Below are 16,543 nucleotides of genomic sequence, written 5' to 3' on the forward strand. Positions count from 1 at the left end.
AAAAAAAAAAATTAAATGTTCTTTTTTTTACAGTAAATTGGCACTTCATTAAGGAGAAAAGATGCTAAGAAAACAATGAAACACAAGTAGAAGATATATAACTATAACAGACTAATTCTGATGACTTTTTCTTGTGACCTTGGTACACTATGCTACCTTAGACAACAAAAATGTCCTGCTCTAAGTGATAAACAGGCCCAGAAGTGGAAAAAGATATAAGTGGTTAATGAATAATGCATTCGTTGATAGAAATGGTCAAATTATACAGTTTCCTAGAGGATACCATTTTTCTTCATTGAGTGGGACACTATAAAGTTGGATGTTAATTGCTCCCACAAATACGGTTTTGCTTTTCACAATAAGCATTAAAACATGTCCTTGGAGCTCTGTGACTTCATCATACACCACCTGAAAAGGAAGAGAATAATGAAAATATAAATCAGATACGCTTAAATGCACTTTTTAAAAATATTGCTTTTAATAAAAATATTTAGCTCTTAATATCATTTAGCTTGGAATAAATAGGTTAAGGTAGAATCTTTCATTTCTAACTGTAATTCTAGAAAGCTAAAGGTTCTCTTAACATAATGGAGTTTAATGACAGAATATTTCTCTAAGAAGCTTAGAATTTATTCTGATTCCATTAATAATTGTCCATCCCAAATTTAATATGACTGTAAATTATTCTCTAGGAAGAAATTTAAATACATCACCTTTTAACTGTCCTTGAATTTATAGTGCAACATGGGACCTTGAACATTATCTTTCTTTGTTGAAGACTAATGAGGAGAGCAGGCCAATCTCCATGATTTCCTTGTGTTAATTTAGTGCAGTACAACAATATTTCCTTCTACATGGGGAGAATTCATTCTATGCTTATGTTAATTTATTTAAAAGTGTTTAATTTTTAATTATGAAAACACATGCTTATTAAATAAACTATGGATGAAACAAAAAAGAAAGAAAAATCTGTATTTCCACCATTGGGAGATAATTACAGTTAACATTTTGATGTTCATTTTGTTTTCTATATATAATTACTTTTTAAGAATCTGAGCTGTAATTATGCTGTATGTACAGTTTTGTGTCTTGCTCTTTTTCATTTGCTAGTCATATAACCAGTTTCTAAAAAGGGATCTGTTCAACTGTGTTTTATAATATCCAGGAAGCAAATCATGGGCTTTACCACTGGGTGCCTAAAGTAGGAATGAAACTTCAGAAGTGTAGTACTATCAAGAAATTAGTTACCCATCATGAAAGGAGGGGAGAGATGTGTATAAAACTAACATGGTTGCCAAGGAAACTCCTTAGAACACATTTAGAAAAGGAGTTTCATATGCTACTACAAACTTGCTTGCTTTTTATAGCCAAGCTACAAGATAGAAATAAGTGTTCTCTACATGTGCAAAAAAGAAGCAGAGGAAACAACTTGAGGGGGAAACCCTTTAAGTCAGTTGGGAGGCCTCCTCAGTGTGTATGGATATGGTTTCTGGTCCACTGCATTGCATTTGTCTACCATTTATGAACCCACAAAATTATTGATGAAATTCAATTCGAGATCCATCTTTTAGCTGCTCTGAGCAACGATTTCCTTATAAAATAAATAACAGTTCAATCAAGGGATATGAGATGCAATATAATAGGTTAATCCAATCCTCCCTGCTTTGTGTGACAGCTCCTGGCTACCTCCTCTTCTAGAATCCTACTCTCATTTCAAACAGAATATTATCTTTTCAGTGTCTTAGGACTGCTGCTTCAAATTATTCAGTTTCATTTATTGAGTCCCTCAGGGAGAGTAAAGGAGTTAAGGGCTACCTTAAAAATCTCAAAATGCTATTACATTAATTAGTCTTCTTTACCAGCAGTGGGATGCCCAGCATAGACTGTGAGCCACATCTCCTCCTGAACTCTTCTCTTTCCAGGACTTCAGAGTAAGTTCCTTTTCTTTTTCTCTACAGTGGCTATTCTGAACTGTCTAAACTGTCTTCCATTTTCCTCCCCACAATACTTTAAGCAGATGAACTCATTTATTTTACAGAAAAAAATAGATGAAGAGGCCCTCAAAGTGTGATTGTATGTGAAGTAGAAAAATGGAATAACCCTAACCATTAGGGCTTTGCAAAAGTCTGTCTTAAGAACTCTGAATCATATAAATAAGCTCTAAAGATATAAATTTCTATGACACATAATAATTTATATGAATTTATTATCACCTATATGGTTTTTCATTTGCATAATGGTGATAATAATATTTGCCTGTTAGCCCTGTTGGGAGAATAAATGAGATAATGAATGTAAGCCTTACAAAAAAGCCTGGTACATATTGAACGCTAATAAATTATAGCTGAAAAAGATCCATCAAATGCACAAAAAGGAACAGCTGTTTCTTGGTATTTTGCATTAGTTGACTGGAGAAAACAGTTCCAGACAGAATTGAGCCTCCCTGGTATTTGGCAAGCTGAAATTCTCGAGAAATGACTTTAAGAATTAATTGCCTTTGTGGTTAAAATATAAACATTTGAACTCCAGAGGTTACATTACCTTATGGAGTCCCTTCCCCTTCCATGCTTCATTAGGCAAAAGTTATTTTCTTAAAAGTAACTCAAGTTTTATGAACATGCAATCATTGCACATCATAGATGATATAGATCTATAATTGCTTTACTATATCCACAACATTGTTAAAAAAAATAAGCACTCTCATTTGTTGTGATGAGCACTGGGTGATGTATAGAAGTGTTGAATATTGCACACCAGAAACTAATATTACTCTGTATGTTAACTAACTGGAATTTAAATAAAAACTTAAAAAATAAAGAAAGAAAAAAATAAACACTCTATTCTTATTGTGCAATGACTAATTAGTGGGTAATGCTAGAGAAGTATGCAGATGATTATATTCTTTGAGACATTTTCACCAAATGATTTAATATGTATATTCTGTCTTTACATAAACAGAACCAAAATGCATAACTCTTTCCATTTTACTTTATAATATTCTTACTTATAGACATGAGCCAGGTCTTCATTGCCTTCTGACAAATTCTGAATTTGCAGGCTTGAAATTGTTGCATCAAACAGAAAAAACCTTGTTTAGGGTCATTAATATCTGTTAACTTGTATACAAGCACTCACCGTGTGTTATTTGCCCTGAGGGCATAATAAATGATTCCAAAGTGTATTTAGTGTATTTAGAGTGACTTCAGTGCAAGAATAAGAACATGGAAACCAAAATGTGTCTAGTGCTCGTGGGAAGGGAAGCAAGGAGGCAGGATAAGGAAAAGGAAAGCTCAAAATAAGTGAGAGCAGGAGAGCTCTTTGGGTGAGGAGAGGAAGGGACCAATGGCATAACTTAGTGGGGCCGGTATGGGTTTAAGAATCTGGCAGTTCTGGACATGAAAACTAGTAGCTGGACCCTGGTCAAAATGTTTGACATCAGGGCCTCAATGTCTTCATTTACAAACAGTTTTCATCATGTTATGAATATCAAATGAGAGGATGATACAGATAACCAAAGCTTACTGAGTGTACCGTACACTTACTGCTATGTTAGATAATCGTTCACATTCTGCAAGATATTTTAAGATCTGTAAAACATGTAGAACGTTTGTGTTCTGTCCTTCCTAACTTCCCCTCTATACGTTAGAATAGAATAGTACCTAAGAAAGGAATACAATGTACAAAACGCATTGACTATAACAATGTAATTCTGCTATAAAATATAAAGTTTTTCTAATGAATCATTGCAAAAAATGATGGCTTTTAACCATATGCCAAAAGTAACAGAGTGAAAAACAGCAAGGCATTGGAGCCAGAATCCCAGCTCTGTGACTTAAAAGCTGTAGGGCAGTTTTGTGAGCATTGCTACCACCAGCCCCACCCACCTCCAGCCGAGTCACGTCTACCCCAGGGGTCTGCACATGATAGGGTTTTCAGGGAGAGTACTGGCGAAGTCTGCTGGGAATCACTCTGGGTAGTGTCAAATAGACAAGCTTGGCCCAGTATCAAAAAACGTTTAGTATCTAAAGGGTGGATATAAAAGGGGTCCTTGGCAATGTCCTGACCCAGCCTTTCTCAGTCTGGGTATTAGGGTGAAAGAAAGAAGTATGAATCAAAATGGGAAGAATTATTTTCATGAAAACCTTTGTAAGACATTGGTGATGCAATGTAATATGCGCTTTGTATTCGTTTAAGAGATTTATATAAAAAGGGGAGTGAGGTCATTCTCTCTCACTTCCCAGAACATTGCCTGGCTTAGGCAGTTGGAAAAATCCCAGCCATACTGAGTGGTTGATGTAGCAGTATTTGGGAAGCAAAGCGGGGACAAGTTAAAAACAAGATGGATGCCATGCGATAACTTACTGGGCTTCCTAGAAAACATATATAAACTGTTGCTGAGAGTGCACAGAAATAATTGAGGGGTTGGCACAGAGATGAGGCCTACATCACAGCAGATGGCAGGAGAAAGTAAAACCAGAGTTAAAACCGCTGTAATTTTTTTTGCATTTCTTATAAATAAAGATTCTTGTTGTATTACTATAGACACAGAACAAAATAGGAGAAAAATTAAAATATTGTCTTCTTTTTATTCTCATTGCTTTCTAAATTCAACCAGCTTCCACACCAAACTTGTTAATATGATGATCATTACTATTAAAATAGTCACATATACACAGATTAGTTCACATTTCTGGTTACTTGAGTCATGTAGAAATTGGAGTGTACTAGGCCTGGACTATGGACTATTGTTTCTGAAATAATTTTAAAAGTGTCCGAACAATTTTAAAAGTGTTCAAAATTCATAAACAGTGTGTCCAAGCTATAAGTACTGGATGATGAAAAAAGCATTGAAGTGATTTCTAACCGATGGACCACGAAAGGGAAGACCCAGAATTATTGAAAGCCATCAGAAAATTTATGGAAATAATAAGCATTATGATCTAATCTCCACGCATATGTATTTACTAACTTTTTAAAAATAATACATATTGCTTGAAATAAATAAAACACAAGTTTATTTAAACTTCTGAATTGTCAGTGGCTTTCTGTCCATAAGGACCTCAAGGTCTCTCCTTAGATTACAAATGCTGAAGTATGGCATTAAGTCTAGAGAAATTTCTTGATATCGATGTAGGGGGTCTTGTACTGAAAACATATGGAAACTAATGATCTACTATTGGAAGAGTATATCTCTAGCTGCTGATATCATGATAAATAATAAAATGTCAAAAGATCTTTCCTTACTAAATAAATATATATGCATTTTTACACATGCATATAAAACATCACTTATAAAACAACCCCAAATATTAAATTCTACAAATCTTTTTAGAAATAACTGAATTTTAAAGATACTAAGAAGATAAGGTATTTTCTTTGCCTTCAAGAAATTTACAATATACTAGAAGAGAAAAAAGCATGTAGAACTAAGGAAAAGATGGCAAGTGTAGTGTAAAAGTCTAGGAGAGAGCAGTTCTCAGAATCCACATGTGAGATGAGCTTCAAAGCTGGCAGAAGAGCAGAAAGTGGGGAGGAACTGAGCTCCATCACAGGGGTCACAGGGACTCTTCAGGGAATGACATGCTGTCGATGTGACTTGATAATATGATTAGGTATGAAGAAATAAAAGGTCATGAGCACATATATATTCCTGACTTATTTTTTTAAGTTTACTTATTTATTTTGAGAGAGAGAGAGAGAAAGTTCAAGTCAGGGAGGGCAGAGAGAGGGGGTGGGGGAGATCCCAAGCAGGTGCTGCACTGTCAGTGAGAAGCCAGACTCAGGGCTTGAACCCACAAACCATAAGATCATGACCTCAGCTGAAGTTGGATGCTTAACTAGCTGAGCATGGAACTCAAACCCATGAACTGTAAGATCATGACCTAAGCTGAAGTCAGATGCTTAACCAACTGACCCATCCAGGAGCCCCCTGATGTATTTTTGACAAAGTTACAAATGACATTTGATGAACTGCTTTTTCAATAAATGATACTTGAGTAATTGGCATTCATAAGTTAAAATAAAAAGAAAAAAAAAAGAAAATGAACTCCAACCTAAACTTCATACTTTATTCAAAAATTAACTCACAATAATGGGCTTAAATATAAAATATAAAACTAGAAAACATTTAGGAAAACTACAAGAGAAAATATTTAGGACTTAGTGCTAGGTGAAGAATTCTTAGACTTGCCACCACATACGCAGCCAAAATAGGAAGAAATGATAACTTGTACAAAATCAAAATTAAAATCTTTTAATTTGAAAGACCCTGAGAAGAGGATGGAAAATAGTTATGGAAGACAGGTAGGAAATATTTGCAAGCCACTTATCTGACAAAGGACTACTATCCATAACATATAAAGAACTCTCAAAACTTAGCAGCAAAAATGCAAACCTCAGCAAATAAGCAATGACATGCAGAAACACCACCTAAGGGGATGGTAAATAAGCACATGACAAGAAGTTCAGAATCATTAGTGATAGGTAAATGCAAATTAAAACCACAATGAGGCACACTCTATACCTATAAAAGAACTAAAATTAAAAAAAATTAGTGATACTAACAAATGCTGGAATAGATGCAGAGAAAACTGGATGCATTATTTGTGGGAGTATAAAATGGTACAGAAAGAGTATGGCAAGTTTTTTTTTTTTTTTTTTTTTTTGGTAAAACTAAATATGCTATTACCATATACTCCAGTAATTATATCTTGAGCTTTTATCTTAGAGCAATTACAACTTATGTTTGCACAAAAACCCATAAGTCAATGTTCACAACGGCTTTGCTGACAATGCCCAAGCCAGAAATAACCCAGATGTCTTTTATGGGTGAACAGTTAATGAAAAAGTCATATTTTCATACCATGACTACTACTGAGCAGTGAAAAGATAAAACTTTTGATACATGCAGCTACCTGGATGGATTGCTAGGGCATTATGGTGAGTGAAAAATGCTAGTCTTAAAGTGTTACAAACTGCAAGATTCCATTTATAGAACATTTGAAATAAAAAATTATAAAGATGGAGAGCAGATTAGTAGTAGACAGTGATGGGGGGGTGGGCATTAGAGTGAGGGACATGTCTGTGACCTTAATAGGGTAGCGCCAGGGGTCCTTGTGATGAAACTCTTCTGGACCTTGATGTTGGTGATAGTGACACAAATCTATACATGCGATAAAAATGCATAGAACTAATTGGAATTAAAATAAAAAAGCATAGAACTCAATACAAAATGCATAAGAACACGTACAACTGGCAAAATCTCAATAAGGTCAGTGAACTGTAACCAATGTCCATTTCCTGGTTGGGATATTGTACTCTAGTCATGCAAAATGTCACCATTGGGAGAAAGTAGCTAAAGGTGATTTGAATTCTCTCTGTATTGTTTCTTCCAGCTGTATGTGAATTTACAATTATCTCAAAACAATTGTTTTAAGTTTATTTATTGAGAGAGAGAGAGAGCACAGGGGAGGGGCAGAGAGAGAGAGAGAGAGAGACAGAGAGAATCCCAAACAGGCTCTGTACTGTCAGTGTGGAGCCCGATGTGGGGCTCAAACCCACAAACTGCGAGATCATGACCTGAGCTGAAGCCAAGATTTGGACGGCCAACCAATTGAGCCACCCAGGTGCCCAAACAATTTTCTAAAAAGTATGTGAGGATGATATTGTTCCAAGGGACAACTCAGGAAAGTTACTGAGTGAGTTTTAAGGGCTATCATGCCACATTTAGGATTGCATACATTATCCATGAGGCAGTGAGGAACTTGTGAAAGAAATTTAAATAGTAGAAAAATAAATATGACTGGTTTTTGAAAGACACCTTAGGTAGAAATGCGAATGATTTAATTAAAAAGCACAAGGGGCAGATAGGAGGCTATTCTATAATAGCCAAAGTCACAGGCACCTCAACAAAAAAGCAGCAATGGGGCAGACAGAAGATGATGGATTTAAGAGGCAGGTGGCTGTACCTATAAAACACTGTTAAACTGACAAAACTTGGAGATTAGTTGAAAAAGTGAGTGAGAGAAAGGGCCGTGGCATTAGAAGGTATCTTTTAAAATGGGAAACACAGGAAGGAACTCTGGCTAAAAGTGCCTAGGAGGGGCTCCTGGGTGGCTCAGTCGGTTAAGTGTCCGACTTCGGCTCAGTTCATGATCTCACAATTTGTGAGTTTGAGCCCCGCATCTGGCTCTGTGTTTACTGCTCAGAGCCTGGAGCTTGGTTCAGATTCTGTCTTCCTCTCTCTCTGCCTACCCCGCCCCCCCCACGCTTTCTCTCTCTCTCTCTCTCTCTCAAATAAACATTAAAAAAAGTTTTTTTAAAGTGCCTAGGAGACATTCAAACGGAGCTCTTCAGGAATCAGGCAGAAGTATTGGTCAAAAGCTTAAGACAAGCTAGGGCTTGAGGAATAAATTCAGATGCAACTTACACAGAGGTGTTAAATGAAAATTTTTAGGTATATAAGATAATTTTGAGATCATATATATCAAGAGGAAATGAGGGTAGATCATGGAACTCCAGCAAACAAGAATGTTTTTCAGAGGAAGAATGGCAATGAATGACATTAAATGAGTGGTTAGAGAAGATGGAAGGGAGTTCAGAAGAGGTAAGACTCAAGTAAAAGGGAGGTGTCAAAAAGAGGGCACAGTTGGCAGTGTGGCTGTATAACTGCTCAGGAGAGTAGAGCCCCAGGGTTCATTAGATTGAGTGGTTAGAGGTCTACTGATGTCACTCTTAATAAAGCAGCATCCATTAAGTTCAAAATCCACACTGCAAAGGATTAAGGAATGAAAAGGAAGTGACGAAGTGAGAGCAGGAAATGTGAGTTACTTTTGCGAAAGTTTGGAGGTGATGCAGAGGGAAAGAAAATGTGGGTGCTTTAGAAAGACTGAGGTCAGGAGTTTGTTTTGTTTTTTTAAGATTTCTGGCCTAGCCAGTGGATGACATAGCCTTAAGAAAGGCAAACAAATTAACACCCGAGCAAGTACAGAGGAGAGGAAAAGGGGTGGAATCAAGAGAATAAGTGTAGGGTTTGCCTCAGAAAGAAGTAGGGTTTGGATATCCAAATTGTGCAACACACATGGATTAGAGAGCTCTGTATAATATAAATTAATTTACTTGGTGGTTGGTACTTGTTTATTGTTTTCCAGTTTTTCAAAGGTGATTTTATGAAGTGTATTGATATACACAGGATAGACTATAATAAAGTTATTAGAGAAAGAAAACCAGGTGAGGGAAAATAAGGCTAGAGAAAATACGATGAAGTCAGGGATAATGTTAGGCAAAACAAATGCTACTCTGAGCTCGTGCTGGAGGCTCGCCACAATTTGAAAGTTGGTTCATAAATGCTTTGAAAGCAGAATCTGTATTTTCCAGTTCCCATAGCATCGAGAGCAGGGATCAGCACACAGTGGCTGTTTTGTGAACTGTCTTCCCTTTAGGGAAAAATGCTGCCAATTGCTGCACATCTTCCATATTTGGTTGTTAAGCTGGAAAATGGTAAGGAAAATACAAAGCAACCGGACCAGAGATGAATCATACTTACAATTTCATTATAAGTGGGGTCGGTACATTTTGGAACAGGTTTTGTTTTCCTCCTACGAACTTCACTGGGATATGGTAAAAGATAAAATTCAACATGTGCACTGGGCGCAGAGCCATCTGGGAGATGCTGCAAAGGAAAATGGTTATAAATATTAATGCGTGTTGCTATCAAAGAGAACAAATACAAAGCTACTAAATATCGAGACCAAAGGCAAGATCAAAATTTATTACAGTACTGTTTACAAGAAAATAAGAGAACAATCAAAAGAAATATATCATTGCTCAAAAATATTCCCAAAGCACAGTGTAAAAGAGTAAAATCATCCATCTTAAATTAAGTGTTGTGTCAGAGAGCTGTATTTAAAAGCTTATTAAATATAATTTACTTTAGCTTTTTATGGTAAAAAATAAATTTTCAGTTTTGACAGAAGTGGTCCAGAGATAAATATAAGCCACAGACAGAGCTAAGAATGCTTAGGATGTTGTCCACCATTTGAAAATTTAAAAATGCAAGTTTAACACATGAAGGAAAATGTAGCATTTAGTGACACGTTATATGCATATTAGGTAATATCACACTTTAAAGCAGAATTCAATTAATATATCAGACCTGCAACTTGAATATACTTACAAAATTTTAAGATAGTTATGGTAATTTTATTATCTAAATTACCCTAAAGTATTTGGATAACCCCTTCCAAACTGTATTCTTTATTTTTTTATTATTAGTACTTTTTTTTTTTTATTTTGAGAGAGAGATAGAGAATGAGCTGGGGAGAGACAGAGAGAGAGGAAGACAGAATCTGCACCCTCAGCACAGAGCCCAGTGCCGGGCTTGAACTCACCAACTGTGAGATCATGACCTAAGCCAAAATCAAAAGAGTTGCCCACTCAACTGACTGAGCCCCTCAGGCACCCCTCAAACTGTGTTCTATGGAGCCTCCAGAGTTGCCTAAAGTACTGCCTGATGGGTAGATTAGTGTTGTCAAATGGCTAGATCTTTGGACCCCTGTTCCCAGTTTGTCCTAAATGGCTTCCTAACTTCCTCCCTTCCCGGCTTCCCCATTCTAGCTGCAGAACTTCTCTCCTCCTTCTCTGCCACCTTTCCTTATTATGGATATTTTGATTCCTTAATAGTCATTTGAGGAATAAGTCCGTTGTTTCAAAAATTTGGAAACCACCACACTTCTAAGAAATGTGTTTCACCTTTGTCATCTTGACCAAATGGAGAATAAATCATACTAAAACTCCGAATACCTAGTTTGATAAATATTTGTATAATTTATATTTAAAGGGGATGATTTAAAAGTCAAATCAGAGAAATTAAATGCTTATTTGGTTGACTATATTCTAAATAGTAAATTGACAATTTTCAACAAATACATTTTGGTGTTTTGAATCACAACGATATTTATATGTAAATATCTGATGCCCCAATGTCATTAGCTTTAATTGTATATCTTTCTTTGGCACTCAAAAAAGCATAGTGGAAAGTAAGAAAATATGATATATATTATTAGAGTGCTAACTTTTACTCAGTTCTAATGTACAGGGTGAAAATTATATTCGGAAAATTTTTTTCTTTATTATTAGTCACAAGTTAGATATAATACATCTGGATATGCCATATGCCAGAATGCTCAGATTGTCAAAATTGCTGCTTTAGATAGAGCTCAAGGTTTCCTTCCTCCACTGAAAACCTCCTCCAGGACAAATTCTCTGAAATGTTTCAATGGGCTAATGGAATCTTCAGTGACGCAGAAAGGCCTTGCTATTAATATCTGAGGGAGTGTTTTACTTTGATTTGGTGTGGTTCGGTTTGGTAAGAAGGATGAAGGGAGAGTAATGTGTTGCTCTGTAATTCTCTCTCATAGGCCACGGTGTTGAGGATTCGTACCTATAATCACTGTATACTCCAGCTTAGTGGTTAGAATCATTGTTCTGAAAATGGACTTTTTGACTGCAGTCTGTGCCTCTAAATTTGCCAGCCTTCTGGCTTTTGGCAGGCATCCTAACTTTGCAGTGGATCTGTGTCCTAACCTGGTGAAGGAGGATAAAGGTGATATATGTCTTATAGCATTTAAAAGATAAACCATGTAATGTGAGGACAATGACTGAAGTAGCCTAAGATCTGATACATCTTTGGTTCTATTTTTATTTTCTTTAAATTAAATTTATAGCATAAATTTATAGCATAAATATGCTGTATGCACTGACTGGACAGGATATCCCTAATATACTATGAGCAGAGTTCTTAACCTTGGCACTATTGACATTTGGGCCACATAATCCTTTGTTGTAGGAGGAAGGCTGTTCTGTGCATTGCAGATATTTTAACAGCATCACTGACCTCTACCCACCAGATTCTAACAGCAACATCCCCCAGTTGTGATAACCAAAAATGTCTTCAGACATTGCTACGTATCACTGGGGGACCCTCTAACTAAAAACCATTTAGATGAGTCCCAAATCAAGAATCTCTAGTTCATCCTTAGAATCCCAGCCTAGTGAGCTGTGATTATTTCCATCTGGATATCTTCTTGACACACTTATATAAAATGTAACCAAAATCTATTATCTAACCTTATCCCCCCCAAACAAAACATTCCAAGTTGTTAAAGCTATATTAAAATCATACCATTTCTTTTCACTCTTGTCTCCTTTGTCACCAATTTTCAAATCCAAGTATGTCCTGAGATCAATATCCTCTGTTTGCCCAAGTACATCCATCACTGCAGATCTTTATTTCCTAACTTATTGTCACTAGATTTTAATGACTTTTTATGGCCCAGTCTTTCCACTTCTTCCCTTCATTCATTCCATATATCAATGCTATATTTAACCTTCCTGTAAAGGTGCTTTGATCATATCACTTTCCTTTTCTGGACATTCAAGAATTTCCCCCACTGCCTGAAGAGTAAACTCCCAATCACAGTGAAAAATATTTTGCATACTAAATTTCACCAAGCATTTAGCAACTAAAGGTTTGGGTTTCTGTCTCCAAGTTAATGTTCTTGACAAGTTCCTTGAATATCCTAAAAGTTTTAGGATACTAGAACGGCACAGGTTTCAATTTAAAATCAAAGGGACGTTAGATCTGAACAGCAGTGGGCTTAGTCTATCCTTAACAGCTTTCAGTGCAGACATTGATTTCTCAGGTCTTTCAGAGATTCATTTCTTTTTTGTTTTGTTTTGTGTTCCAAAGCAGCTGTCTTATCAATGTTATTATTATTTTTCTTTCTTACTTGCACCGTATCTTGATCTTTAAAGATCACAGCTAATTTATTTAAAAAACTCTAGTTGTCTTCTTATCAGTACTTCTCATTTCACCCTTTCCCTGATGTTTATGTGAATTAAATTTAACTTTAAAAGTGATTAAATAACCTGTACTTGTCTAAATGTCTTAACCTAGGATTTTTACCCTGGTTGCATTTTAGACCTTCACAAAGACTTAACACTTTGACCTGAGGAGTCATAAGGCTTGGAGATGCAGAGTTCTTAGTCTGATGCTCAGTCTAAGCCGTGAGAAGTTTCCTTGTATCACCTGGAGGATTTTCTTATTCCCAGTGGATTGAAATCAGGCAGTGTTACCACTTTCTTCTGGAATTCTGGCTAGTGTTTTTACTGTGCTAGAAGATGATGTGAAGTCATCTAAAATTCATTTTTGTTATTCATCCTAACTGTGAACTCTATAGATCCTAGATTTTGTTAAAATATTTTTAAAAGTTTTATATATGTTATCTACCTTATGAGATTAGGAATTGCTTAAAAAGAAAACCCATGTGTTGCTGTTTCTCACTTCTCCCACATTGGGCTTTGCTCCACTGGCCACTCTGCTTCTCTACGACCCTAATCCTACGCTCAATTCCTTCGTCCTAATCTTTTACTATGTCTCTGAATCTCCAATGAAAAATGTAAAATCGTCCCTTGAGATTTGGCTTCCCTTTATATTATTCTTTTCTTCCCTTTCATAGTTATGCGTTTCTTTCATAGAAAGAAATCCTGTCCCTAACACAGTGCTTGGCATATAGTGAATACTAAATAAATACTTATCAAATGACTGAATGGATGAGCTATATATTTTTAAAGGTTTTTTTTAATGTTTATTTATTTTTGAGAGAGAGAGAGAGAGAGAAAGATAGAGTGCAAGCAGAGGAGGGGCAGAGAGAGAGGGAGACACAGAATCATAAGCAGGCTCCAGGCTCTGAGCTGTCAGCACAGAGCCGGAGGCAGGGCTGGAACTTGTGAGCTGCAAGATATGACCTGAGCTGAAGTCGGATGCAGAACCGACTGAGCTACCCAGGCACCCCTGCACATAGCATTTTAAATGGCTTTCAGGGACACCTGTGTGGTTCAGTCAGTTAAGCATCCAACTCTTGATTTCGGCTAGGTCAGGATCTCACAGTCTGTGAGTTTGAGCCCCATGTCTGGCTCTGCACTGGCAGCACAGAGCCAGCTTGGGATTCTGTCTCTCCTTCTCTTTCTGCCTTTACCTTACTCTCTCTCTTTCAAAATGAATAAACTTAAAAATAAAATGGCTTTCAATGCAGGGCACTTAAGTGGCCATTCAGTTAAGCATCTGACTCTTGATTTGGGCTCAGGTCATGATCTCAGGGTCATGATCTTAGGATGGTGAGGTCCAGCCCCATGTTGAGCCCTGGGTCAGGCTCAGTGCTGAGTGTGGAGCCTGCTTAAGATTCTGTCTCTTCTTCTGTACCTTCTCTGCTTGTGTTTTCTTTATACATACATACATACATAAATGGCTTTCAATGGTAGTTGTGTTGTTTCTATGGCCAGTGAATAAAACTATATTGAAAAATGGTTAATTTATCAAAAGTAAAGGAAAAAAACGTAAGCAGTAGCATGTTGGTATAAAAATAAAGCACAATATAAACCATTGATAAAGTGTAATACCATTTAACATTGCAGGATATGACAGCAACCCTTTAGTATATTCATATAAGTATATGAGCAAGATACTTATTTTTCATATATAGTAATAATAATAATAATAGCTATCACATAATAAGTAATTGCTTTATTTAAAACACACTTAAAAAACCTTTCAGTCAGTATGATTGTCTTTGTTTTGTTGAAAAGGTTTTATTAAAACCTATGCTCTTAACCACTAACCTATATTGAGTCTCTACAGAGAATGCAAAGGAAACTACCAGATTCAAATTTAGAGCTCTTCTACATCAAGTTTTATCAGAAATGTGATGAAGATAGATGGTGTAAAAATAACTTCTGTAGATTAATTCAAAGCTTAATTGTATTTAATAGGTTCGTATTTTTTAGATGAATAATTTATGAGAATTTTGCATCAAAATTTTTTTAACTTAAATGTTTCCCATCATATGATAATATAAGCTTTGGTAGAAATCAACTGCTGATGATTAAAATATGATACGACTATCAAAGCCTGAGGTCTATGCCAGAAACAGAATAACATAATAAATGTGCCTGCCAGATTGCAGTTCTGAAACCTAGGCTAGCTACCACGAAGAGGGTCTTTTTATAAACAATTCAATGTTATTGAATAACAATGTTCAATGAAAGTACAAAAGTACAAGAAAAGTGCTTGTGATATATGGTTTGCTCTGTACTTCAGTTAAGGAAATAGTGAAATGATCTTTCCAATCTTTCTGTGTGTGTGTTTGTTAATATAGAGTGGGATAATTTCAGGTCCTTGTGAATTAAATTAGGATAGTCTTCTGCTTCATTTCACACCAATTAAGCCTTTAATAGAATTCTTATCACTAATCAGTGACTTTCAGTAATTTTTTTAAACAATCGATTCAAAAGTCAAACTACCATGTGTCTAACACTTTGGATAGTCTATGAGAGTTCACAGAAAAGTGATTGAAACAGTTTCTACTTTCAAAGAAATGACAAACTCATGGGCATGATCATCTTATTACATATGTATTAAAAATTTTTCATCCTCAACTTGATGCAGTTAACAACTAGAGAGAAGTCACAGTCTAGTAGATAGAAATACTTTTCTGACTCAATACATAGGAATTAAATTGCTTTTAAAAATCCAAAGTTTTAGTTAGAGCTCCAGACTTTGCTACTGAATTGTCTTGTGAAGTTTGGGAAGTTTTTCCATTTCTCAATCTTAATAACATATAAGAAGTAAGGCTTTAAACCTCATTTGTTTTTAACAATCTATTCAATAGAAAATGCTGATGAATTGTTTCCGAGTTAAATGGTAATTAAACTTTTTTTTTTTTAACAATTGCACTGAACCACTTTAAATGATTTCAAATCCTCTAACCCTTAACTTCTATCCCCCAATGCTGAGAAAACTGTACAAATAAGAGACAGACTGGGGCCCTTGGGTGGCTCAGTTGGTTAAGTGTCCAACTTCAGCTCAGGTCATGATCTCACGTTTGTGCGTTCGAGCCCCGCGTCCGGCTCTGTGCTGACAGCTAGCTCAGGGCCTGAAGCCTGTTTCGGATTCTGTATCTCTCTCTCTCTGCCCTTCCCTGCTCATGCTCTCTCTCTCTCTCTCTCTCAGAAATAAATAAAACATTAAAAAAAATAAAAAAAAATAAGAGACAGACTACATTTGTTAATGATTATTAAGGAATTGTGAAGAACAGATGAAATACTGGAAGATTAGATTTATGACATTATACTTGATAGTATGGGAAGGTTTTTTGCAAAAAAACCCCAGAAACTAGAAATAAGAAGGAAAGTATAAGACATTTCTACCATGTGTTTCAAATATGTGCTTTGATTTTGTCCTACTAAGCAGTTTTGTGATGAATAAGTAGATATTGAAATATGATGGACAGCTGTCAATATGTTTGATTATATAATCAGGAATGAGCTGTGAAGGGCTAGAATGATGAACTATATATAACAAAGTCAGAAACAAATAGACTCAAAGCCAACTTCTCCTTTTGGGTCTGAAAAAGTCATTCTGCAAATCCAGAAATTTGCAAATCCAGAAAACTTCGCTTAGGAATAACACTTGGAAAACATTTTTAAA

At 35.9% G+C, this 16,543-nt stretch overlaps 1 protein-coding gene across 1 annotated transcript in view; it reads right to left on the reverse strand.

The window, feature by feature from the left end:
- Positions 1-37: 37 nt before the first annotated feature.
- Positions 38-16,543, reverse strand: part of PIK3C2G (phosphatidylinositol-4-phosphate 3-kinase catalytic subunit type 2 gamma) — a 323,071-nt gene continuing 306,565 nt past the window's right edge. The window contains exons 31-32 of the mRNA XM_039222254.1: positions 9,545-9,670; positions 38-408 (exon numbers count right to left, since the gene is read on the reverse strand). Coding sequence (XP_039078185.1) covers positions 256-408; positions 9,545-9,670 — 279 coding nt within the window. The 3' untranslated portion in view covers positions 38-255. The remainder of the gene's footprint in view (positions 409-9,544; positions 9,671-16,543) is intronic.

This window comes from Hyaena hyaena, unplaced genomic scaffold (assembly GCF_003009895.1).
Source record: "Hyaena hyaena isolate Hyena2069 unplaced genomic scaffold, ASM300989v1 scaffold_1089, whole genome shotgun sequence".
NCBI lineage: Eukaryota > Metazoa > Chordata > Mammalia > Carnivora > Hyaenidae > Hyaena > Hyaena hyaena.